This window comes from Platichthys flesus, chromosome 14, assembly GCF_949316205.1.
Source record: "Platichthys flesus chromosome 14, fPlaFle2.1, whole genome shotgun sequence".
Taxonomy (NCBI): Eukaryota; Metazoa; Chordata; class Actinopteri; order Pleuronectiformes; family Pleuronectidae; genus Platichthys; species Platichthys flesus.
The window spans coordinates 15466535-15491933 of record NC_084958.1 but is presented as its reverse complement, the minus strand read 5'-3'; the positions used below and the strand labels follow the sequence as shown (position 1 = coordinate 15491933).

Sequence of the window (25399 nt, the reverse complement as noted above, 5' to 3'; positions counted from 1 at the left end):
GCCCTCTGCTGATATATGGGTTAAGGTGCAGAGTCAGTATTTTCCTATGAGCTGGGCTAAAGTTCCCGTTTGTGCAGAGTTTGCGTTTATGGTCGCCCAGCAGACTTCCTCCAGTGTTACATTAGGCTACATTTGCTGTACATCCTACATTTGTTCTTTTTTTCAACCAATGGTCATGCTTCACATTTTTAACCCTCGTCATGCAACAGTTGCAGCGACAGCCGCGCTGCATGACATAACCTCAAGTTATCTCACGTTGCAAATTCCTGGGTGAAGTCCAGTGATGGCCAAATCAGTGCACTCTACTCTGATATGTGTGAAAAGAAATGAATGCTGTTTCAGGTCTTCTCTGGGTGAGACTGATGACTTTGGTGCGCTAAGGAAACACAGGGCTTATTCTTTTTTGTGTAACAGAGCAAAGTATTCATCACTCACTCTGTTTCCTGTTCAGACGATAGCTTCGATCTTTCTGTGTGTGGGTAGAAGAGGGGGTAGGAACGGTTCAGGTCGTAGAAACACACTCACACGGTCACTATTAAAACAAAATGGTTGGGTTTTCTTGTGGTATGATGAAATTTCTTTTGCACATATCAAAAGAAAGTGTGGCCAGTCTTGGATAGTTGAGATTCAGATAAGAGACGAATCAATGAGTTTGACCTAGATCTTAGTCAATGGCTCCTTTTCATTGCTTGGAAAGAGCGACGATACCTCAGGATATACATGGGTTCAAAAGTCAGAGACTTCCCTTCCATTCAAGTGAATGGGAAAGTGCTCTTGGACTTTTGGACCCCACTGTATATAAACCACAGACTGAATATACAAAGATTGACAGCATGACAGCTCCCAACAAGAGAAGTCAAATCATCTTGATCGCCCCCCAGTGGCAGACTGCACTCTAGATCATAAAACTCTGCCTTATCCATGTTCATGGATGAGACAAGTTTTCTCAAACATGGTTTCTGTCATTTTTGACGGTTCGTATAACATTGATTTAAATCCATTTGTTAATTTAGATTTCAATCGGTCATTTGATGCTATTAAAATGGGGGGAAATGTCATAATTGTTAGCTGAGACTGACTCTTGATTGGTTCTGACAATATCTTGATACAGAGGCTCCACACCACGATCACTACTGGCTGTAAGTTAAGCCAAAAGCACAGACCATTATCTATCTTCATCTATCATTATATGTATATATATATATATAGTCTATGGTATAAACAAAGTGTTAGATATAACTATGGAAGTCATAGGTTAAAGTGATTATGGCCATGCTCCATGGCAAACATTGTTATCTTGAGAGAGGTATTTTTATATCCACATATCATTATTTACTGCCCATCCTCAACCATGTATCCTTGGTCTTTACAAATGCTCATCTGTAGTGCTTCCAGCTTGATGATTCTTTGCCATATGATGTGCTACGGACAAAAGCCTCTTTCAATGTCTGAGTTTGGGTTTTGTGTTGAGCAGTCATCTGTACTTGTGGCTCTTATTTGTCGACCCTCGCCATACTGTTTGATATGATTCTTTCATAGGTGGTAAAAGAGCTTAATAGAGTCTATTGTGGGGAGCAGTTTGTGGCATAATTCACAATGTATGGTTTTCTGACTTTTCATTGCCAAACTACACCCATGCGAAATAACTAGTTCTTTGTTTTTTTGTTTATCTTGTTCGGTTTTGGAATGACCCCATTCTGTATAGTGTAGAAAAATGCATGCGGGTATCTAAATTACAAATCGTCTTAATTTGTCAAGAGACGCAACATAATTAATGATAAAGAAGAATATGCATCAGAAGAAATTCATGTTATTATATATATATTATGTCATATCACATAGCCCTAACAGTAATTGCAAATAAATTACAGTTAGTTCCTGCCCATATGGACAAAGAACCTTGATAATGTGCCATCAGTATAGAATCCTCTCAGCACGCCAACCTGAAAACAAAGTCCCTGGGCATACAAGTCTATTCCACATGACCTTTAATTGACCCGACAAAAGCCTTTGCCTTTGTCAGCAGATTAAGTCTCCTTACGCTTCATCAGGACAGTGGCCTTCTGCCACGGCTGCTTGGATGATTATTTACTGTAAGAGCAAAGTGTCGTCCTCTCAGAGAATTCCCTCACTAACTGTGGGTTGAACAAGGCAATACACATGCCCACAATGTTTGATTCCTCCTGAGGGATCACTGTTTTCTACCGCGAATGCAGTTTTTCCTCGACACAAACCCTTTTCCATCTATAGTCGATAACCAGGGTTCATTGGTTCCTAATCAGGAAAAAGCTATTTGCTGACAAAGCTGCACCGGCCTGTCACTCAAGAGGAGGTTTCTTAAAAAACTCATCAGCAGCTTTTTTCACATGACTGAATTGAGCTTGGTCTCATTAGACATTCTCCATCTGTGACCCCAGCTTTAAAGGTGTAGAGTGTATTAATAAAGCAACAGTGATGACACACCTACACAGTAAAGCTGGTGAGCCCCACACAGTCCACCCACAAGAAGATGAACCAGACCTGTGAGCTTATTAATTATCTTTTTTCTTTAGCGAGACATGCACTTGCACGAGTGAGTTTGTGAATGAGTTAAGAATTGGTTGAACAAAGCTGAGGGAAGACGACTAATGACGGTAATCTAACTGCTCTTTGCTTTTACTTAAGCCTGTAGGTTCGATGTGGACTGAACAGCCAATGCTTAAAAGCCATTAAAGTTAATCCTAGCAAACAAATCTTTGTTTTTATCTTTTAGTTTCGCGAAATGCCTCTCTACTTTAACTTCTCACATCAAGTGATCCTGGATTAGCCAGTGAAACTGTAGCATGGGGCCTTGAAGACCCCATGTGACCCCATGTAGCCAGTGGGAATGGCTGATCCGAGTGCCTTTTTAGTGGACATCTTTCACATCTTAAACAATGGTTCTCCTTGACAGAGCTGTGTACTGGACAGACTGCTTGTGAGTTGCTGTGACATGCACCGGAGAGCGTGCTTCATATTCCTGTTTTGCCCGAGTCAGCAAACCAGTATAAGCTTCTTTAAGGATTATCGTAACTATTAATTGGCTATTGTCTTGTTCGTTAATTATGTACTTTAAACCTCCTGTAGAGTAAATGCCTTTCAGATGTGTGTTTTAATGGGTCCCTGTTGTTCTGGCGCTACCGTTATATGTTATTTTGCATTTTTGGCAAGTTTCTCGCATGTGACGTCAGATTAGTTATTGGTCGATTCATGTCTGTAGGACACAGGCTGCAGCAGGGCATTGTGGGAATGCTGATCTAGTGGGTTGCGGAGGATTAGGGTCACCAGGAGTAAGGAGCTCAGGCTTCCTTTCATTACCATGGCCTCTTGTGCTCACTCTGAAGTTCAATCGAGAAAACGTATTTCATACAGTATGCATCCTTATTTTCATAATAACATACATCAATGTGCTTTAGATTGTTCTGCTTCATCACCGCATCTAACTGTGTGAGAGCATTTGTCCATAGCTCACCATATAGGTTTTCCAGTCACAATGCAGGGGCCTGTTTGGAGCACATGATGTCCTGTACAAAACCGGAAAATTCAAATTCCATGTATTCCATAACTAACGAAACCGCCGCCTTTCTCCCAGCGCCGCGCAGGGAAGGAGTCTCGAGGTTAGTTGGTTCAGACTCAGCAGGTCTTGCACCCATCGCCCTGCTCTCAGCTCATTGGCTCTGTCATTCCAGCTGCGATAGTGTCTGTGAACAGAGAGCATTATTCATGTCCTCAGAAGGGGGCAAGTCCTAATTGAAATTCCGGTCTTTTCTACTGGAATGAAGCGGGGCCACCGACACCCACTGTAATGCGCTGGCCCCGTCACCTTGAAAGGCCAATCTGGAGAGTGCTCCACATTCCTGGGAGGCAGACAGGAGCCATTAGGAAAGAGAAGCAGTGATGTATAATAAACGGACATCAATGAAGTCGGACAAAAAGATGTTGGCGCGACGGAGAGAAGCAGCGATACAGTAGTTTTCACTTTCTGTGGTTTGATGTGATGCCATCCACCACACTGCAGTAACTAAAGGGCTTGTTAGTCTGTGGTTACTGGCTGCCAGTGTGGGGCGCATTTTAATGACCGGGGGAATGAATCAGTGCCATTCTGATAGAGGAGAAATGAGCACAAGGAAGCTCTTTCTACCGAGTTCACTCTCACAGCGGCCTACTGTCGTGGTCTGTGTACTGTGTCTGAACAACAACTGTACGTGCTGATTTGTGGCCTTTATTTACACAAAGTTTCATTCTAAAATGACCTATATTTCTTTCTCACACTCTTGTTGATGTTTTTTTTGTTGAAACAATCAATTAATCATTTAATCAATAAGTTGTCAGAAAAGTTTTTTCCCAGAATTCCAAGTCTAAGATGACGTCTTTACGTAACATTTTAAACAGCTGACCCAGTATGACCCATACATCTGTTTTGCAGATTGGCCAATATGAGACATATTTGTATCTGCGTTTGCTGATATATGCATAAATAAAATCAATTTTATTTTTTGATTATTTTACACAATAACCAATTAAGAAAAGATGGGCAAACATTTGTTTTATATTTTTGGTTGTATTCGTGGCTTATTAGTTTATGGCCAAACAGTCTAACAGTAACAATATTGAGTCTCAATTACATTTCTTTGAAACTTTTTTAATATTAAATACTTACATTAAAAAAAGGAAACTGTTTTAACTTATCAGAGTTCATGCACAATAATATTCTCTTAATTCACTTCCAGCTCTAAGCGACCCACATTTTCTGTTTCTCTTTTGACTGAGGAGGCACTGCCTTGTGTTCCTCTGTGTTAAAAGTCACAGTATAAATACATTTGTAGTCATGCAGATTGATGGCCGAGGACTGACTGTATGTCTGTGAGTGTATGTCTGTGGTGAACCACTTAAACTCTGTCAGAATCATCACTGTCAGGATACATGTGTCTCTGCCTCACCTTCTCCGAGGTGATGTTTCTGTTTCGATAGTTGACTCATCAACTCTGCTCTGTTTCCTTCAGCACAGGGACAAAATTAAATCATTAATTTCCAGTGCTCTCTTTACTCTCTCTCTCTTTACTCTTTCTTGTCTGATGTTGACAAGAAATCAGTGTTGTCACATGCCCATTTCGTCTTTGTCCCTCATAGAAAACCTGATTTAAAAACAAGCACCCTCTAATTTTTTGCGTCCTCTGTCTGTGTTCTCTCTACCAGGGATCGAGCTGTGCCTGCCAGGGTGGCGTTTCTCCATGACCATGGTTGCCAGTTTTGTGGTGCTGGGTGGTCAGCTGCTGATGCCCGGGATGGCGTACCTCTGCCGCGACTGGCAGGTACTTCAAGCCATTATCATCTGCCCCCTGCTGCTGATGCTGTCCTACATCTGGTAAGGAAAACCCCAGCATCAATGTTTTGGGAATTCTGTTGAAGTGAAAAAATGTGTTTGAAGCCTCCTCTACAACTGAAATATATGTGTAAATATATATATATATATATATATATATTGGTTCCATATTAAGCATCCGTTGTTTCTATAGTTGCTTTAGCAGATGTATATACCTTTTTTTTTTAGCAGATTTTCACATTATAAACTAAAAAGTGGACAAAGTCTTTGCTACAAGGACATTTTCCATCAGGGAATTCCCTGCCAAATTAAATGTAATGTCTTTGTGTGAACCCATTTGCAGTGACCTCTACTGTGAGTGTGTCTCTTTAGCTGAAGCTCAGGCCATAAATAATCTTGTATTCACCTTCATTTATTCTAAAAGTACTGATGAAAGTCAGCATGGGGAAAATTATCCCCCAAAATAGACTTTATCACAGCGTATTTCAGACCATTGCTTACTTGCATGGTGTACCTGAAGTAAAAAAAGGGGGGGGGGGGGGGGGAATGCCGTCTAAAGTATTCCAAAGCCCCCCGATCAAACATCAACATTAGCTTTGCACTGCACTTCAATCAGTGTTGGACACAGAGCAGAACTAACGGGGGATTGATGGGGATTTTACAGAAGTTGGATATATAGCCGGACTCAGTAATCTTAGGCATACAGCTGAGAAGTGTTTTAATGGTGCATGAGAGAATTGTCCTTTTCTTTTAATTTGGAATGAAATGTTTGCTTTTTTAAATACGGAAGTGTCCTTGGATCTACTGTAATGTATTGCCTGGGGTTCTCGACTCATAAAGTTTAATCAAACTGAGCTGTCGGCCAAAAAGACATAACATACTGCTCTTTGTTTTTGATGTCATGCTCCTGTTTGGCAAGGTTTATGAAATTGACAGAATGGACATGAATTGAATCAAGCAGTGCAGCAGGGACATGTGCCTCCCCCTTCCACATCGATCCCAGGGATTGGTGGAAAACAAACAAGCAAGAACATACCTTTGTGTACCTACAACATAGTTGTCATCACAAAGAGCTCGACAGTGCAGATGATCCAAGGCTGCTGATGTGTGGAGGCAGTCAGACAGTGCCTCATGCAACCTGTCATTATACCTTACAGACATCTGTTCTCCAGGAACTAACCAACCGGAGGAGCGTGTGCAATGTAGTGTATAGCTATTAGATAATAGAGCAAATGAAATCAGGGATGAGCATAACAATGGCTGACGCTTGTTTTTATTTGTTGATTTTGTTCCCATTCTAATTTTATAGTCTTAACACGTTTAAATGTAAAAAAGAGCTGATTTGTTGCTTGTCAACAAAAATTATTCTAAGTGCTGCTAACACTCTGACTACATCTTCATTTCACTCTGACTCACGTAACATGCTTTGTGAGTTCATGGAGGACTTCCCTGTTTTTTCTGACAGGATCTTCCCTGAGTCACTGCGTTGGTTGCTGGCCACGCAGCAGTACGGCCGCTCCAAGTGGATCATGGGACACATAGCCAAGAAAAACCGTGTGAACATGGAGCTTGACGCAGACAACATCCTCACAGGTAACACTTTGGATTCTTTTACCTCCTCCACGGAGCGGATGTTTTCATCTGCATTCATTTGCCTGTTAGTTTGCAGAATAACGGGAAAACTACCAAAGCAATTTTATCAAACTTAGTGAAGGGGGGGGGGGGGGGGGGCAGAGTAAGAGAAGAACCCACTCAAACTGGGGTTGGATCTAAACAAGGGGGTGGATCCAGGATCTGTTTTCATCTTTTTTTCACGATTATTAAAATTTTAGCTTGATTCCTTAGATAGTTATTCATGGATGTTAATGGAAAAATTTGATATGTTTAGGGGATTGTAAAATTTAGTGCAGAACCAAATAAAAATCTGGATCAAGTTAAGTGTAGCTTCATAAGGGACTATTGAACCTTATTGGGCTCATATCCAAATTTTGCAATCCACATTTTGATATGATTGTGTCTTTTATATATCATCTACTTTTGCTGCTTTTTGTCAACCCAGCTTCTTTTCTTGTTTTTGGAATAGACGATGTATAGAAGTATCCCCAGCTGTGCTTTCCCAAATAAACCAGATTGACAAGGTTACATCCGCTTTCTGTCTTGTTACCATAGTAACGTGTCGCCCCAGAGGCAGCAGTGGGTGGTGAACATTACATTGTAAAACTCCAGAATGTTCATTAATTTCATTATAGCCCGGGTGGGTGGACACAAACATGGTGTGCAGATGGCAGATGGCTGCAGGTCAGGACCTTTGACCCGGGGTTAACCGTTAGTGTCTGAGCTCAGACGACCTGCCTCAGGCAAAGAGCAGAGGGGATTGTGTCGTGTCAAACGTTATACCACATTGTGTGTTATTACACTTAGCCTGTGCTGTTTGGTGTGGTATATTGTTCTTGGCCAACCTTCCTTTACCGTATTTATCAATGTAAATAACGTTCTGGGTTAGCGGGAGGGAAAAGCGAGGCGAGGTGGATGTGACATCGTGAGGATGCACAGTGGCTTCGTGCAAACCGTCAAATGAAAGGCTGTTTGAAAGGTAAACAGACATTTAATCACCCCAGTGCCAGTATTCCTGTAGGCAAAGGGCGGATGGCTTTTTTTAAATTTATTTTTTCTCAGGTTACCCTGCTCAGCCGCCAGCTCTACAGGCGAAATGATTATTTAAATACAGCTGCTGCTTTCTTTTCAATTTCAATTGTTTGTGAATAGTTTCCATTAACACGGTTCATTAGCTCTGTGTGTACACTTTACAACCAGTAGCCTCTGCCTCAAGCGGGATGAAAGAGTTAAGTGCGTGTGTGTGTGTGTGTGCATGTGCTCAGCTGGGAGCTTCAGTGTTTGACAATTAGTAGCAAAATGATTGATGACAAAAGACATAAATAACTTAGTTGATGCACAGGCGAGGAACATCCTCATTAGACTCAGGGAAACACTTGGTGGCAGAAACTTGTCGATTGCTCACGAAGCATTAAGACGCTCCACCTGAAGCACCACACACACACACACGTCTACGAGCTTGATGAATCCTTCGTTTAGGGAATTATCTTTACTGCACTTCTTTGCAGCACAGCCATCTTTAAGACTCATTGCAAACACTCGCATCAGCCTCACTGTAAGAATAGTGGCAACAATATCTTAAAGCTTTTGTATTTTTGCCAGTGACTTATTGTGTAAATTCATCAGATGCATCAAATAATTATTTAAAAATAAATCCTGATGTCATTTAACACATAAAGCGTAAGTGTTTTTCTCCTTTCATACGTTTTATCCATGTTGTTATTGTTATTCTGTCATTGAGTAATTCTGTGAATATTAAATATGAATCCATTGATGTGGAGTTAATCAATATAGAAGAAAAGGGAGAGGAAGGATGGAAAAGGACATTTAAGAAATCAACTCTGACAGTATTCTTAATGCATTTATAACCACCAACATGGCTTTTCTTAGTCGATAAATAAAACTAATAAATAAGCGTGGATTCTTAATTACAGAATCTCTGATCTGACAAGAATAGGTTTGAATTCTCTAGAACCTTTTAGTACCCAGACACTGCTGAAGCAGCATTCAGAGAAGTACATCTCCATAGACATTAATAAACTCTTTGTTTTTATACTCTCTGGCTGTCCCCAGCCCTTACAGCAAACAGTAAATAAGTCGGGCCCTGTGTGTACTCAGTGCTGTTACAGAGGAGGAGATGAGAAACGTTTTCAAGTATTGAGACATGAACAAACACGTGTAACTGTTGATTAGATCATTTTGGGGAGTGAGAGAACACATTCTCCTGAATCTAAACGCGAGTCATAGTCAGCGGCTTCCAGTGGAAACCCTGAGTAAGGAAGTCAGAGATGACCTTGAGGCCATGTTATGAAATGCAGTCACATGACAGAGTCGACATCCACGTACATTATAGGCAGAGGTGTATGTCGCTGTGGCAACCGCGCACACTGAAACCAAAACATCCACTGTGGGCAGCGCCACACTTCACCTGCAGCTCAGGGGGCGGAGCCTGTCGGGAAATATTCCAGTTCCTCTGTAAACATCGTCATACCTGTCTCACCACACGACAATGTGTGCGTTGTAACTTTCTCATGGGGAATTCTCTGTGGTTGCGACATCGTCAGGGGCGTTGTTGTCCTGAATATAGTAGTATATATTTTACTTATAAAAGATCAAATCTAATATATTTGTCTCTTAAATTGGATTGAACAGAATATCTTACTTGTTGTAACAATCTATTCTTAATTTTGCCTTGGACTTTTGTGTGAAGCACTTTGTAACCTAGTTTAGACACAAATAGAATGTGTTTAAATAATCCAAATTCTATTGATTTTTATTAGATTTATTTTATTTACAGTCAATATATATAATAAAGTTCATGGTTAACTATAAAATATAACGCCTCATATACATTTCTTTATCATTTCAACATCTAAAGACTCATCATCAATTAAAAAAAAAAAATATATATATACATCAGTCAATATATTATTATTAAAACAGTTTAAAGAGAGATCTGAGACCGTGGTAACATATATATATACATAGAAATGAATATATTGAAGCTTTTTTTATATTTTCTGAATGCACTGTATATATAATAAATATATTATGGGGTTTAAATAAATTAGTAAAGGGGGCAGTAAAGATGTGATGAGATATGGTGATGCTGCAGGAACAATATGGACCAAAAAACACAAATAATAAAGTGACTTATCGTCCAGAAGGCAAAACATATGGTCGACACCTCGCCAGACTCTTAAATGCTGGCAAACATCTATACTGACAAATGCCTCAAAAGTCTGTGAGATTTATCTGTTTGTTTGTTTTTTGTTTTTCAGAACTGCAGAGAGCTCTTCAAAAGAAACCCAAAAAGACGTGCATCGTGAAGATGGTCGGAACAAGGAACCTGTGGAAGAACATCGTCGTGCTCTGCGTCAACTCGTAAGTTTGAGCCCTTAGAAAACTCGTCGGACCTTTCATGTGTCAAGGTGACAACGTGTGTGAGTGAGAAAGCAGTGACTGTGTGTGCCTGTTTGAACAGTGTGTGGGTGTGTGTGTAGGGCGAGGCGATGACAGGCAGACACGCCGTTCTGCACAGCCACTATTAACCTGGAGGCTCGATACGGCATTGATCAGTGGGCCTCGATGCTTTTGCCCTTCCACATTTGTGCTGCTCCCTCTTTCTATCTCCAGTGGGATCTCTCTCTCTCTCTTTTTCTCCTCTTCTGTTCTCTGCATCCGAGACCTCCCCTCCTCTCTCTCCCCTCCTCCTCCTCCTCCTCCTCCTCCTCCTCCTCCTCTCTATAGCCCGGCAGTCCCAGCTTTCGCTCTGCCTTTGTGCACCGTGTCCCTGACTCCCGAATCAGCATACATTTTACATGAGCTGTGTCCTTACGAAGCAGGAGACGAGCAGGAGAAAAGGGCCTGAGTGTTTGCCTGTGGTTGTGATGTGTACACTCGTGGGGTGCGTGCTTTGTGTGTCAGTAAGCCAGTGTTTACAGACGTGCGGTTTTTTATGAGATCGGCTATTTCAAGATGAGTGTAAACATCATTTTACCTCCTTCTATTCTCTCTGTATACATCGTTTTACTCCTATTTTTCACTGTTCACCCTTTTGTATTTATACCCTGGAACACAGATGATGGATGATGTGGCTCTATTTCCTCCCACTGCCCAGAATTTAAGCTAAAATATCCCGGGTAGGAACCATCCCTGACTGCGCTGTAGCATTCAGGGGATGGAGCCCGCGACGTTTCAACCTATTTTAAGAAACAAAAGAAACATTTACTCAGGATTTTTAGTTTGGTCCATGTCCCATCCCCTAACATAGAGGAGGTGTGGTTTATGATCTATACTCTATCAATCACCAGGTGGCGATCAATAAACTTTGGCTTCACTTTTGGGGAGCTCTCATGTTGTGCATCTTTATATGTTCTGTCATGTGTCTTCTATTTCAGCTGCTGCACCCGCTGATATTTCTATGTCTTGTTCTGCTTTTCCCTCCGTGCAGGCTCACAGGCTACGGGATCCACCACTGCTTCGCTCGCAGCATGATGGACCCTGAGGCCATGGAGACCACCATGTTCCATAACTTCTATGCAGACTATTACACCATGGCGGGCATCGCGGTGGCGTCCTGCATGGCGCTGTGCCCGGCCGTGGGTCTGATGGGCCGGCGGGGGGGCCTCCTCATGTTCATGATCATCACTGCCCTGGCCTCCCTGCTGCAGCTGGGCCTGCTCAACTGTGAGTACATTATGAATAACACATACTTCCACTTACATTAGGCGATTAGTAATAATAAATAATGTGACTCTGAAAATCATACTCTCAATATCTTCCCTATAGGACACAAAATTGCTCAAAGAAATGGGCTCATGTGCTTTCTTGCTGAAAGTTATATAAGAAGATCAATAGCACTTTCATGTCCATATGCTAAATATAAAGCTAGTGCCAGTAGGAGATCGGCTTAGTGTAAAGACCAGAAGCAGAAGGGAAACCGCTGGCCTGGCTCTGTTCAAGATAAAATAAATTCCCCTAGCCTGACAAAAAATCAGCCCAGCATGGAACTCCCCTTTAAAACACAATTTGCTGCTTTGGCATATAAGCAGCACATTTTATAGATTAGAGAAGTAAGATGTAAAATGTAAATTAAGCTGTTTTCAGACATGAACTCTGGAGAATGTCCGACCAATTTTATCCGGACATTTGCCAGACTTTCCTTTTTCACATACGAAAATCACAGCAGGAGATGGTCCAGGTCGGACGCATTCACAATAAAAAGAAAATCTCCGGCACATCAACACTCGGCCCCTCATCAGCAAAAGCTCTTGAGTCTGGGCCTCTCTCAAATTTGACATCTCAGTCGATGTCCTCTCTGTGTGTGGCTCCTCTTTTGCATCCTGTGTTCTTCCTTCTGTCAGCTGAGCATCCGTCAATGTCAGAAACAACACACTCGCTCACTTCAGAATAACAATTGTATTGTCACATGGGGCTGATTCTGTCTTACCATGGGGCTGGCAGGAAAAACTCTGTCTGTCGCCACTGGATAACTTCCGTTTAGTGGCATGTCTGAAATCAGCTTCAGTATATATTTAGGGGTGGGTTTTAAAAAAGGTCGAGATACACTGCTCAGCATTGGTTTATTTATGGGATTTGCCAAAAATGGACTGAAAACAAAAATATGTAAATGTCTCAGTTTTATTGCCGCTGTAGTTGCATTTCAAACCCCGTGTTTCCTGCTGTAAAAGCTTCCACTGGTTGTTGCGGGCTGTAGTTGTTTGTAATGGAGTGGTCAAACACGATTACAAATTGTCCTTCTAGTCAATGTGTAGCAAAACGTGCTCCAGACGTTCACCACGGTCCACAAGTGGGTTTATTCAGTCACGAATGAGCGAGACTTAATGTTTAACCCGGGTCAACACATCAGGGTTATACACATGTTTCATCATTCCAGGCTGAGTTGTTGTTTTCTTGCTCAACATGTGCATGTGTTTATTTTTATGATCTCACTGTGTATTATCTGTATTATCTGAGTGCACGTGATGATATTGTTTTATGTTCCTCACTGACACACATGTGTTGATATCTCTCTCTCTTCCAGTGCTGGGGAAGTACAGCGGTCACCTGAACATCGGTAGGACCTATTTTTTTTTATTTCTGCTCTCTTGTATGTGCCGATCAAATCTGTGACAAACTGATTAGCAATTGATTAGTCTTGCTTTGATCACTTTTTATCTCCCCGCTATCACATCGACCAGCGGCACAGTCTCTCAGTGGGAAGTGGGAATTGAATCATCTGACACAGTGGCTCTTATCTTGATCAGTATTTCATTATGAGCCCTGCAGACCCGTGGATGGAATCATGACTTACTTTTAACCTTTTTGTTTATCTCCCTGTGTGCTAAGGGGTGATGCATAGATTTCACATCTTTGCAGAAAGTGGCTTTTAACATTTCAAATCGTAATCTTTAACGTTAAAAATCATTAGTCAAGGCTTTCCTCCTGTAACATCATCCTTTTCACGAAACCATTTTTAAGTTTATATATAATACAATGTTCCTCAAAGGAAAACTATGCTGTGCTTCTTAAAAAAAAATCTATAGAAAAGGAAAAACACTTTCCCCAGCCCTTGTTTATGTGAACTTTACATGCACTGTTGTCCTTTTCACTTCACTGCTCAGGGCTCTGACTCTAAATTGCTGTGTGTGTGTGTGTGTCTGTGTGTGTGTGTGTCTCTTGCTTTGTCTGCAGACAGCTCAGGTTCGCTGAATAAGAACTTCTCCATCGCCTTCTCCATCATCGGCATGTTCTCCTCCCACGCAGTCAGCAACCTGAGCATCTTCTTCTGTGCCGAGATCACCCCCACTGTGATCAGGTAAAACCCACAGACACACTGTGACTGCAACATGAGGACGAGTCAATCATTTGTTTATAAAAGCCTGTTACACAAGCTTTAGAATTTGTTGGTTAGTTAACTCTAATTTGTGTTGTAAATTTAATTATATAATTGACCTGAGTGTTATGGTTGGATTTTCATCACGTAACACAGATGAATGAGGCGCTGGCCCTGTTGTTAATGGCAGATATGAAATCATGGAGCCGCCGGAAACTACAGTTTGGTGTCACATGTAATCCACATCTTGTGCGATTCCGCCTTCCCCTGTGAGACTATATGACACAGCACTGGACGTTCATTATTTGAGGTTATGTAAGGGGGGGGGCTGTTCTGGTGACAGTGCGATTAGGGTGCCCCTCTGTGGTGTGTTCGGGGCATGGCAGGAGAGGGAGGACGGGGGTGTGCTGCAGCACGCTCTGCTGCTGTTGGATCAAAAAGCAGTGAAACGTCATCAGAGCAGCAAAAACCTGGAGCCTCCGTTTTATTTACTGTGAATAATTTCGATGGTGCCTCTGCCCTTTAATCATGTTTTTAGGTATGTGTGATCGTAAACCTTTAATCCCCCCAGCTGACAGCGTTCTCTGTTTCCTCTCAGGGGCGGTGGTGTGGGCCTGGTCCTCGCCAGCGCTGGCTTCGGCATGCTGACTGCACCCATCATGGAGCTCCACAACCAGAAGGGCTATTTCCTCCACCACATCATCTTCGCCTGCTGCACCCTCATCTGCATCATCTGCATTCTCCTGCTGCCAGAGACCCGCTACCAGCCCCTCCCCGAGACCCTGGCCGACGGCGAGTGCTACACTCGACAGCCTCTCCTCCCCCCGAGGAAGCCTGGAGAGCAGCGCCTCCTGCTGGCACAGTCCGAGAGCAGCAGGGACTACACCAGGGTGCACGACACGCCGCTCCACGAGGCAGCTGCCACCGCCGTGTCCACCATGGACTCCACCGCGTCCTCGGCTGTCGATCTGACGGCTCAGTCGGTCGGAGACACGTCGGCCCCCGCGTTCATGGAGGTGCACCCGGTCAAGCCGGAGGTTAAAGACCCCAACGGCCACTCCAGGTCCTCTTTATCCACCACCCCCCTCACGGCGCTGGGGAAAGGCGACGTCATACTGGCCAGCAAAGAGCACCTGCTGTCTTCCACTCCTCTACACAAAGCCCCGTGCGCCACAGACCCGCTTCTAGTCGACGCTGAAGAACCTCCAGCGATCGATCCTGCTGTCGAGGTCACGTCGGATTCTGTCCTCCTCGAGATGGGCGACACTGGTCCCTCTCCGACCAAAGAGCCGGCCGCTCCCCCGACCCCTCCATCCAACTCGACCCCTCCTCCCGACCCTCACACTGCGCCCGCCTCCTTAATGGTCTGCACCACGCCCGTCATCGAGCCCCCGCCCAGCTCCATGCTGGAATCCCCAAACCCCCCGATTATTGACAATGACATCGCTGCTCGTCCCGGTGACTCCCCGACTCCAGCTATGCCTGACAGCCTCCCTCGCTCCCCGGCTCCCTCCCCGGCTCCCTCCCCAGCTCCCTCCCCAGCTCCCTCCCCTGTTCCTGTGACAGACTGCACCGTTTCCCCCGACCCTCCGCCCTCCGTTATCACGCACTCTGACACTCCTCCTCCTCCGACTGGAGAATCCCCCTCACCTCCCCCCGTTATGGACTCCCAACCACCACCGTCAGACTCTCCCTCTCCCTGTATTAAGGATTTATCTCCTCGGCCCCCGACTCCCCCTATAATCAACCTTTCCCCTCCACCCTCTCCACCTCCACCCACTGACTCAGACAATTTGCCCTCAGAGGGAACGTCCACTCCCCCCGTCATAGATGCTGTCAAGACCGCCGAACCGTCTGCCGCCATCCTCCCCGTCACAGACATTGTGCCCGCTTCCACTCCGGACTCCCCCGCTGTGACTGTCACCGACATTGTGCCAGATTCACCTGCTCCCCTGCGCTTAGACTCGCTGACGACTTCCATCACAGATTCAGGCTGCACAGAAGCGGCCCCTCCCTCCCTGCTGGACTGCACCGTCTCCTCCCCCATAGACTCTGGTGTCGCCTGCACAGAAAACTACGGTGTCAACGATGTGGCGTCGTCCTGATCCAGCGTCGCGGCCGGGAAAACAAAGCTTTATGGTTGCGTCGGGAGGCAGCCCCCCCCCCCCCCCCCCCCCCCAACCACCCCCCCACCCCATCACCACCCTGACGTCACGCGATTATCGGAGGGGAAGGGAGAGCGGCAAGAAGTGTCCTGCTCCACACTTCAGGTGTTTAACGAAGACTTTCTCCGCCTGGAGTTGAGCAGACATGTCTTACTCAGTTGTTGTATGTTTCTCGATGACCCAACCCCCCCCCCCCCCCCCCGACCCGTCACCCCCTTGCCCACCTTCCAGCAATCAGCCAATAAACGAGACCACCAAGTGAGAGAGTGCCAGAGGCTGGTTTGTGACAATGTGACAGTACCTTCTGCTCTTTGTTTCGTTTTGAATGTCACTGGAAATCACCAGCCTATTAACGACTTTGATGTAAAATGAATGGGAAATTACAGTCTGTCGCTTTAAAGAGACTTAACACCTTCAATCACTGCGCTGGGTCGTCAGGACAGTTGAGAGATGCAACGATGCTAACAAAATAAAAAAATATATATTAAAAAAAAGGAAAACTTAAAAAAAAAAAAATCTAATCACTGGTACTTTTGCTCAAATAAATTGTTTGTCTAACTTATTTTTTAAGGATAAAAATATCGCCTTACCTGTGTGGACAAGAAAATCTGAATGTTGCAGAACTTTTTTGCTGTTCTAGAGAAAAACGATCCGAATTGGAGTGATTTGTTATTTCTAAATAGAATGCCAAAATGACCAAAATTAAATGTAGAGATAGTGCCAAAACATTAGTATTGCCGCCGTATTTTGAGAAATACAGGTGAGCGGTCCCCTGCCATCGACCGTACGAATCAGATGAACCCAAATGTCCGAAAATACGATTCATTCTGATATTAGTTTAAAAAAAACAGATCATGTGAGGAATTAGAACCGAGAGATATGATTGAAGCTAAAATGCATTCTTCAACACGTGGTTCACATTGTATGAAAAGTGACGTTAGCTTAGGGGGGGTGGGGGGGGGGGGGGGGCAAATGACCCATGTTTTGTCGGTCTGAAGAAAACTTATTTTTCCAATTGTTTCAGTCAATGAAATTTATGGTATGCAAATGGTTTTATTTGTAAATGTGACAATTGTAAGTAAATGCATAATTAGTCGCTGAGATTGATTTGAGTTTTTTTGTTTAGTTTTTTTTACGATTTCAAGTATTATTTTTGAACTATCTCCCATGGCGTGCTCTTATCGTACAAGGCTGTACTTCTTCTCTCTAACAGTATTCGTGGCACCTCGGTGTGGTGGCACCTCAGTATCTGCAGTGGGGACGAAGCATGAAAAATTCTCGTGAGCAAAAAACCTAAAGCAAACCGTAAAAGACAAAAACACACGTTCACAAACAGCTCAGTTTGAAACGTAACCCCCGGATGACAAAGATGACCCATGTGTTTTGGTGACTTGTCGCTTGCCTCACTAACCTTCAGCGTGTTCTCCTGCTCATGTTCTGGCATTAACGTGTGTCCCTGTGTTCATACATTCACATGCAAGTTTACCTTAGCGATGCAATATTTCATACTTTTTAGGGGAAAACAGGTCAAATCCTTATTTACAGATAAAAGTTCTCATGATTTTTAAATCAAAAGGCTCCATGTCCGTATGTGGACGGCTTTATATTTTCACTTTACTACACTACGTGTGTAACATGGTGCGTTTCCACACTTCACACACTGCAGGTTGTAATGAGAAAGATGTGCGATCACGCATAGACCACTGTTTACAACAATCCTCATCATAATAATAATGATAATAATAATACACTGTACTGTAAAACCTTAGAACCAACTCAATGATGTCGTGTCATTTCAAATGTGATCAACCTCTCACAGTGAATCATTTATCCGGAGAGTATTGGTGATTTATTGGGGAGCCAGTCAGGAGTCAATGATGACACTTTACAGAAGATCTGTTATTGTCAGCTCGTTGCACACGTATAAAAACAAAAAAGGAACATACAGGATCTTGACTGAAGTCAGATGTTCCCTTACAAAGGCTACGTATATGTGTGGTATGTGACTGACTGGGCAAACCGGTCTGTGGTTGTTCTTCAAAAACATGCTGCTACGCCTCAAAGCACAAACACCCTGCAATCATGTGATGTCCTATTAGGTGGCGCTCTGCATCTTAAAAAGGGAAAAATGGAGCTGGATTTCGAATCAGTTGTATAAATATGAATATAATTGCGGCACAACCACTTGTAATCTACTTTGTGGGGTTGAACCTGGGCTTAATAAGAAACTCTTTCAGCAGAGAGCCGGTCAGGACATTACTTCCAAGTTCTCGTTGTCTGTGAGTGTCGTCCTCTCTGTGTCGTTGTGCGTATTGCAGATAATGAACTGTGTATCTCCCGAACACCCTCATGCACCACAAAGTGTAAAGACACGACACAGCACAACACAATGATCGGTCCTCTCCGAGGTCTGTTGCTTCCACGTTCACACGGCTCCCCTGCACCTCTTCCACAGTGTTGATGGGAGTTGTTCCCTCGGTCTTAGTAAGCATTTGGTTTGACTTGACGTTTTTTTTAAATGAAGGTAAAAATCGGTGAAAGCGATCCAAACCAGCACCAGCGATGGGTTCGACTGGCAGCCGTCACTGGTGGCAGAGTGGAACAAAAGTTAAAATAATGTCTTTGTAAATAGCGAATGTGTGGAAACAGCCAGGTTTGATAGCATGGAAGCTCCTGGATCATGGATGGACTGATGAATTGTTTTGAACTTGGTGAATCAAAGTGTCAGAGACATGAAGTCCCCAGTGTACACATTTCAGGTTTTGCTTCTCTCAACCATGCGACTCAGAATCTCTCGATGGGAGATTTGAATGAATGTAAAAAAATATAAATAAACACACACACACAAAAAGAAAACATGGATTGTACCATTTATAATTTCCAATTGTTTGGTTTCATTTTGTGTTTTGTTTTAACAGACATGATGCACTTGTAAATAAGCCATACCGGTTGTTAAAATAAACCACTATTTATTGATCAACTGAACATCAGGGTCTGTCTTCTTTTATAAGCATTTTTCTTTTTTTTCATGGATTTATTCAATGTTGATCCCGAGAAAAATAACTTTCAAATATTTCCACGTTTGATTGTAGGCATGTTTCAAAGAGAGAACTTTTTAAAGAACTAAAAAATAAAAGATCTCCCTGAGAGTTGAGGCGTATCTGTGTTCATTTGTGATCATGTTAGAAATATCAATTGGGTATTGGGTATAAACTACTGTTTATAGGTTCACAAACTTACTTTAGCATAGTAGCATGCTGGCAGTAATCGGAGGGGCAGTGTTTTTCAAGTTGTAAATCTAGACTCATCCTCTCAGGATCTGTACAAACTGTTTTGTCAATCCATCACACACGTATTGAGTGGTTTGTTGGCTCAATGTAGTGGACTGGGTGATGGTTTGAAATTTTCTTTGGAACAAACCGATAACTCTGCCAGGTGGCTCCTATATCTCGAGGACCTATGGGGCCCGTGTCACAAAATAGTTATAAATAATAAAATAATTAGAGGTTTGTTATCCATGCACCATTTAGGCACATTTCCAATTCATGTTAAAGTTTATTTAAATGTATGTGCTGCAACGTCAAAAATCCTCAAGGGGGCTTAAAGGGATAGTTCACCCAAAATAAAAATGATCTCATTATCTACTCACCACTTTGCCGATGGAGGGCTGGGTGAAGTGACTGAGACCACAAAACACTTGCAGGCAAATCCAATACAATTGAAGTAAATTGGACTTGAAATGGCCTAATTAACCCTGTGCTTTTAACATGGCTCCAGAGGAGGAGAGCAGAGGACATTGTGTTCAGTCGAATTCGAATGTCGAGGCCTGGTGACACTTGGATGACACCACAGGAGCAGAATGGAGGCATTTTATGTTTCCTTCTGTTTGAGGATCTGACCACCAGTTACTTCAATTGTGTTGGATTTGGCTGCGACGCTGTCTACCCCTGAAACTCCAGAAGTGTTGTGTGGACTCAAACACTTCACCCACCCCTCCATCGGGCTGGGGCTGAGTAGATAATGAGTGGATTTTCCTTTTTGGCTGAACTATCCCTTTAACGATCCGCAAACAACAACCATCGAATCAGGTGAAGAAAACCTTCCCTAACAAAGCTTGAATCCAACTCACGGGTGGATTAACCTGGGCCTGTAGCTCATAGGTTTTAGTTTGTATTTACATCTGAATGATGATCTGTGAAAAACATGGAAACTATAGTTTGGATTAAGATAGCTCCTTTTCAATAGGTACCCAACGCCTCAGCCGTGACTTCATCAGCACACGTGGAGCCTTTAGGTGTTGCCCTGGCAAACTTTAGCATTTCCTTCCATTCGAGAACAGACCAGAAGGCACAGACTCCTCCTGCGTGGAACAGACAGGGGGGCTGATGTCAGGAGGATGACGATGCACCATCCTCTCCTCCACTGCATCAAACCTTCTGCGTTCCCATTGGCTGCCGGGGATACAGGAGGGTGGGGGGATTGGGGGGGTGGGGGGGGTGATGCTGCGCCGGGCGTGTGACGTCATCTGACCAGCAGCACGTCCACGTACATGATCGGATCAACACCCGCCACTGAGACAGAGGAGAGGTGAAGAGCTGGCTCGAGAGAACCACCGCACAGACAGAGACGGAGAGGCTGAAGGACAAGGACCCGCACCCGCAGCTCACCATGAGGGAGATCGTTCACATCCAGGCCGGCCAGTGCGGAAACCAGATCGGGGCGAAGGTACAAATATCATCAATTAACTTCATCCAAAGGGAACAACTCAGTCATTTAAATGCGCAGTGCCACACTTTTCCAGGATTTGTTTTACCTCCATGAAAAATGACTCGAGTCGTTTGGATCTCCTGGATGAATCAATATGTATATTTATATATATATATATATATTCATGTGAAAACAAGTGTCAGACAGCTCCAAAACCTGTGTATCAGTGTGAGACGTGTGGCTCAGTGGGGCCGGGCTCTGCTGGCAGCTGCTGCGTGATGTCGTTTTGTCGCCAAGCAAATGCGCAATAACGAAAAAAAAAAAAAAAAAAAGGCCCAAGTGACGCATTTGATCTGTTTTTCCTCTTTGTCTCCTCTAAGTTCTGGGAGGTGATAAGTGATGAGCATGGCATCGACCCAACCGGCTCCTACCAGGGTGACAGCGAGCTGCAGCTGGAGAGGATAAATGTCTACTACAACGAGGCATCAGGTAAACAAAAAACAAAAAAACATTTTAATAAGTTAGTTTGAAATAAATCCGACGTTTGGATTTAAAATATTTTACCACCCCACAAAGCTTTTTAAGCATAACTCATCATGCCTGCACGACCTTCCATCATTACATCAGCTGCACAGGGGAAAGTAGGTCCCAACACGAGTGCAGGGATAAATTAGGACAGTGAACATGCTGAAATCTCTCTCTCTCTCTCTCCCTCCCTCTCTCTCTCCCTTTCTCTGTCTCCCCATGTCTCTCGCCCTCCCTCTCCCTCTTGTCCCACTCTCCATAGGGAGTACAGGTATCTGCAGTCTCTCCACCTCTGTCACACCCGGCTGTCTGATTTTATTGCTGTGACATGTTGAAGGTCGCTCCGGATGCATTGTGTGTTGCAGCCGCTGCACATTCAAACAGTCGCAGGGAGTCTGGTGAAAGAGGATATGTGGCCAAAAGCTGTAGCTCCGACAAGTCAGGGCAGATCTACCTGTACCCAGGATTAGGATCAAACATGCATCATCTGCTTTGGCTTAAATAAAAAACTCCTGCACAGAAAGCAGCTGCATAACCAACACAAACTGCCTGTTTGCTGCAGCAGCAGGCATTATTGATCCGTTGTTTCCAATGCATGATGACATCAGTGTCACCTACTGGGTTACAAATGAGCACCCCACCCTTTTCAATTTCTCCGTAAAATCCAAGAAGAACCATCTGTATGTTTTTACTACAGGCGGGGAGAGGATGATGAGAGAAGGAGAATAAAAAAGGCGGAGGGAGCTACAGGGGACAATGGAGTCTTGTTTGGACTCTGCAGAGCTCAGCACTTTGAAAGCCTTGCTGCTCCAGAGTAAGCGGTGCAGCATTCTGCAGCAGTGTGGGTCACAGACCGAGAGGGTGGAGCACCGACCGGGAGGGTGGAGCAGAGACTGGGAGGGTGGAGCACAGTGAAGTGCAAGAAACGAACAATAAACGGCAGTTTGCAGTTTTTAATTCTCAAGCTTGATGGACAGACTAATTAATTTTTAACTTATTCAACCTGTGCAGTCAAGTTTTTATGAAGTCATTACGAATAGTCATCCTCTTGAACTATGAGACTGTTGTTATCTTACTCCACCCTTCCATCCATTACTTCTCCCCATCCCTCTATCCCTCTGATCTTCTGCCATCCCAAGGCAGCAAATATGTCCCGCGTGCCATTCTGGTGGACCTGGAGCCCGGGACCATGGACTCGGTTCGATCCGGCCCGTTCGGACAGCTGTTCAGGCCCGACAACTTTGTCTTTGGTGAGTGGACGATGAACCAAAATGTCACCACTCATCCTGAACCCATTTCACATCCAGAGACGTGCACGTGTGTATATGTCAGCAGCTTCTGTCACTTCCGATAGAGTTTAACCAGAGAGCAGTGCAGAGCGCTGGCTGTCCTCAGCACAAAGCCTCTGCAGCTCCTCAGCAATGTGCCAGTGGTGCGATGCGTTGTCCGTGTGCAGCCGTGTCAGACTGAGACAGCTCACGTGGTGACTCAGCGAAAAAAAAAGATCCACTTGGAGAAACTGCTGCAGTGCTGATCACAAATGAGGAGGCGAAAAACTGCATCACATTCTCCTTTTCCTCAGCAGGGAGCACAAAGAGCAGAGCTAGTTTGAACCGTTCTGATAATATACAAGCAATTAAAGACATGATTATGTGAGGATTCTCCATTAATCTGTCTATTTTTCTTGACTTGTGTATTTATATTATCCAAAATGTTTCAAGCAATGTTCAAACCCGGAGAAAAGCTCAACTTTATTCAAGGTTTAATATTGTTGGTCTGTTAATTACATCATATCTGCTTTACCAGTGGCTTTGTCTCACTTTGCTATAACTTCACTCAAGTCAGCAGTTGTTTTCCTCCCACTGTTTGTATTGGACGACCATGAATGGTGCACATTTATTCATTGCCATTTGCTGGGTAACAAGAATAAAACTTTAATATATTACCTCATTCATGAACATGATTTTCAACCTGAGTTTCGTCAGGTAAATAATCTTCTCCCTTTTGATGAAGACAACAAACTAGGTGTTTTGTTATTGTTATTGTTTTGATTGAGAGAACCCTAACCTAAAGTTACATATTGTACGTTAAGGAATGCCATTTACTACGTGTTCATATCTATGTCTGTACCTAAATTCATGGTAATGAATACAATGTTACAGTCAATCTGGTTCTAGATCACCATAGGATCCATCCTCTGGGGACCATGTACATGTATTTCCATCTATAAACTAACTAGTAACACGTTATTGACCCTTTGTAAAGTATGCTAACCCTTCTGCCATTTTTTTGTCCAACATGGTTTGTCTTCAATCGTCCTAACACACAGGTCAAAGTGGAGCAGGAAATAACTGGGCCAAGGGTCACTACACCGAGGGAGCTGAGCTGGTCGACTCCGTCCTGGACGTGGTGAGGAAGGAGTCGGAGAACTGCGACTGCCTGCAGGGCTTCCAGCTCACCCACTCTCTGGGCGGGGGTACAGGCTCGGGGATGGGCACGCTGCTCATCAGCAAGATCCGCGAGGAGTACCCCGACCGCATCATGAACACCTTCAGCGTCATGCCGTCCCCGAAGGTGTCCGACACCGTGGTGGAGCCCTACAACGCCACGCTCTCTGTCCACCAGCTCGTGGAGAACACGGATGAGACCTTCAGCATTGACAATGAGGCCCTGTACGATATTTGCTTCCGCACCCTGAAGCTGACGACACCTACCTACGGAGACCTCAACCATCTAGTGTCAGCCACCATGAGCGGCGTGACCACCTGCCTCCGCTTCCCCGGCCAACTTAACGCTGACCTCCGTAAGTTGGCTGTAAACATGGTACCCTTCCCTCGCTTGCACTTCTTCATGCCGGGCTTTGCGCCTCTCACAAGCCGGGGCAGTCAGCAGTACCGCGCCCTCTCCGTGCCGGAACTCACGCAACAGATGTTCGACGCCAAGAACATGATGGCGGCCTGTGACCCTCGCCACGGACGCTACCTTACAGTGGCGGCCATCTTCCGCGGGCGCATGTCGATGAAGGAGGTGGACGAGCAAATGCTGAGCGTTCAAAACAAGAACAGCAGCTACTTTGTCGAGTGGATCCCGAACAACGTCAAGACGGCTGTCTGCGACATCCCACCCCGGGGTCTCAAGATGTCCGCCACCTTCATTGGCAACAGCACGGCCATTCAGGAGCTGTTCAGGAGGATCTCCGAGCAGTTCACGGCCATGTTCCGCCGCAAGGCCTTCCTCCACTGGTACACCGGAGAGGGAATGGATGAGATGGAGTTCACCGAGGCCGAGAGCAACATGAATGACCTGGTGTCGGAGTATCAGCAGTACCAGGACGCCACTGCAGACGAGACGGGCGAATATGAAGAAGACGAAATAGAGGATGAAGAGGAAGCCCCCCACGACGTTCGCCACTGATGATCCAAAACACTGACCGGACGTTCTGAGTGAACCACGCCCTTTTAATAGTAGCCGTTGTTGGACAGAGCAGTGACATCATACAAAGCTCGCTATAGAGAGGTCGATGTTCAGAACATGATGAAATATAGCTGAAAACTATGCTGCATATAGATTATGGCTTTTACTGATGTTTAAACAAATGCAACTATATAGTTTGTGGTTTTCATGCTTTGCCAGAGTCAAAAAAAAGAAGTACAGTCTTGTCCTCAATACTGTTTTGTAACATTTACTTCAACTTGCTTTCACTGTCTCCATAAAAAACAATCCTGTCAATACATCATGTCGTGTTTTTATTTCATATGTAAAAAAAAAATGTTACCTTATCCTTGAATATAACTTGGATGGATCTAATTATCAAAGTATTGATAAGAGAACTTTATGGTTTATTTTGAGTAAATCCCACAAAAACTCTCCTGGGGCTGTGAATACAACTATCCTATTCCTGTAAGATCTAAGAAAAAAATTTCAAAAATTGTCATCGATAAAGGTTGTTTTCATATAGTGAGCAGGATTAAACAAAAACTACAGGACGGACTACCATGAAACTTGGTGGAAGGATATAGTATAAATCAGGAAAAATACAATTAATGCTGCGGTTCTGGTATTTTTCTTTTCACTTTTTTAAAGGTTAGGATTGTTTCCTCATTTTAATTCACTTTATTCAAATTACCTATCTTCAAAGAAAGTTTTTAAAGATTGCCGTATTCAGTAGGAAGAAATTATATCAGGCCTGAGAGCAACACACTGGATATA

The 25399-nt window shown here is 44.0% G+C and overlaps 2 protein-coding genes across 3 annotated transcripts in view; both read left to right on the top strand.

Annotated features, from left to right (window-relative positions):
• LOC133968157 (solute carrier family 22 member 23-like) overlaps positions 1–18943 on the top strand; it is a 34027-nt gene extending 15084 nt beyond the window's left edge. The window contains exons 4-10 of the mRNA XM_062404039.1: positions 5215–5383; positions 6807–6934; positions 10237–10339; positions 11409–11644; positions 13002–13034; positions 13652–13775; positions 14392–18943. Of these exons, the coding sequence (XP_062260023.1) occupies positions 5215–5383; positions 6807–6934; positions 10237–10339; positions 11409–11644; positions 13002–13034; positions 13652–13775; positions 14392–15898 (2300 nt within the window). The 3' untranslated portion in view covers positions 15899–18943. The remainder of the gene's footprint in view (positions 1–5214; positions 5384–6806; positions 6935–10236; positions 10340–11408; positions 11645–13001; positions 13035–13651; positions 13776–14391) is intronic.
• Positions 18944–20503: 1560 nt separating this feature from the next.
• Positions 20504–24921, top strand: LOC133968165 (tubulin beta-2A chain). Of its 2 annotated transcripts, XM_062404056.1 has the most exons (5): positions 20504–20683; positions 21046–21154; positions 21453–21461; positions 22330–22440; positions 23520–24921. In XM_062404056.1, exons 1-5 carry the CDS (start codon positions 20627–20629, stop codon positions 24602–24604), a joined length of 1371 nt encoding a protein of 456 aa, XP_062260040.1. In that variant the 5' UTR covers positions 20504–20626; the 3' UTR covers positions 24605–24921. The 2 variants fall into 2 exon arrangements, with proteins under 2 accessions (XP_062260040.1, XP_062260041.1); XM_062404057.1 differs by lacking the exon at positions 21453–21461.
• Positions 24922–25399: the final 478 nt, after the last annotated feature.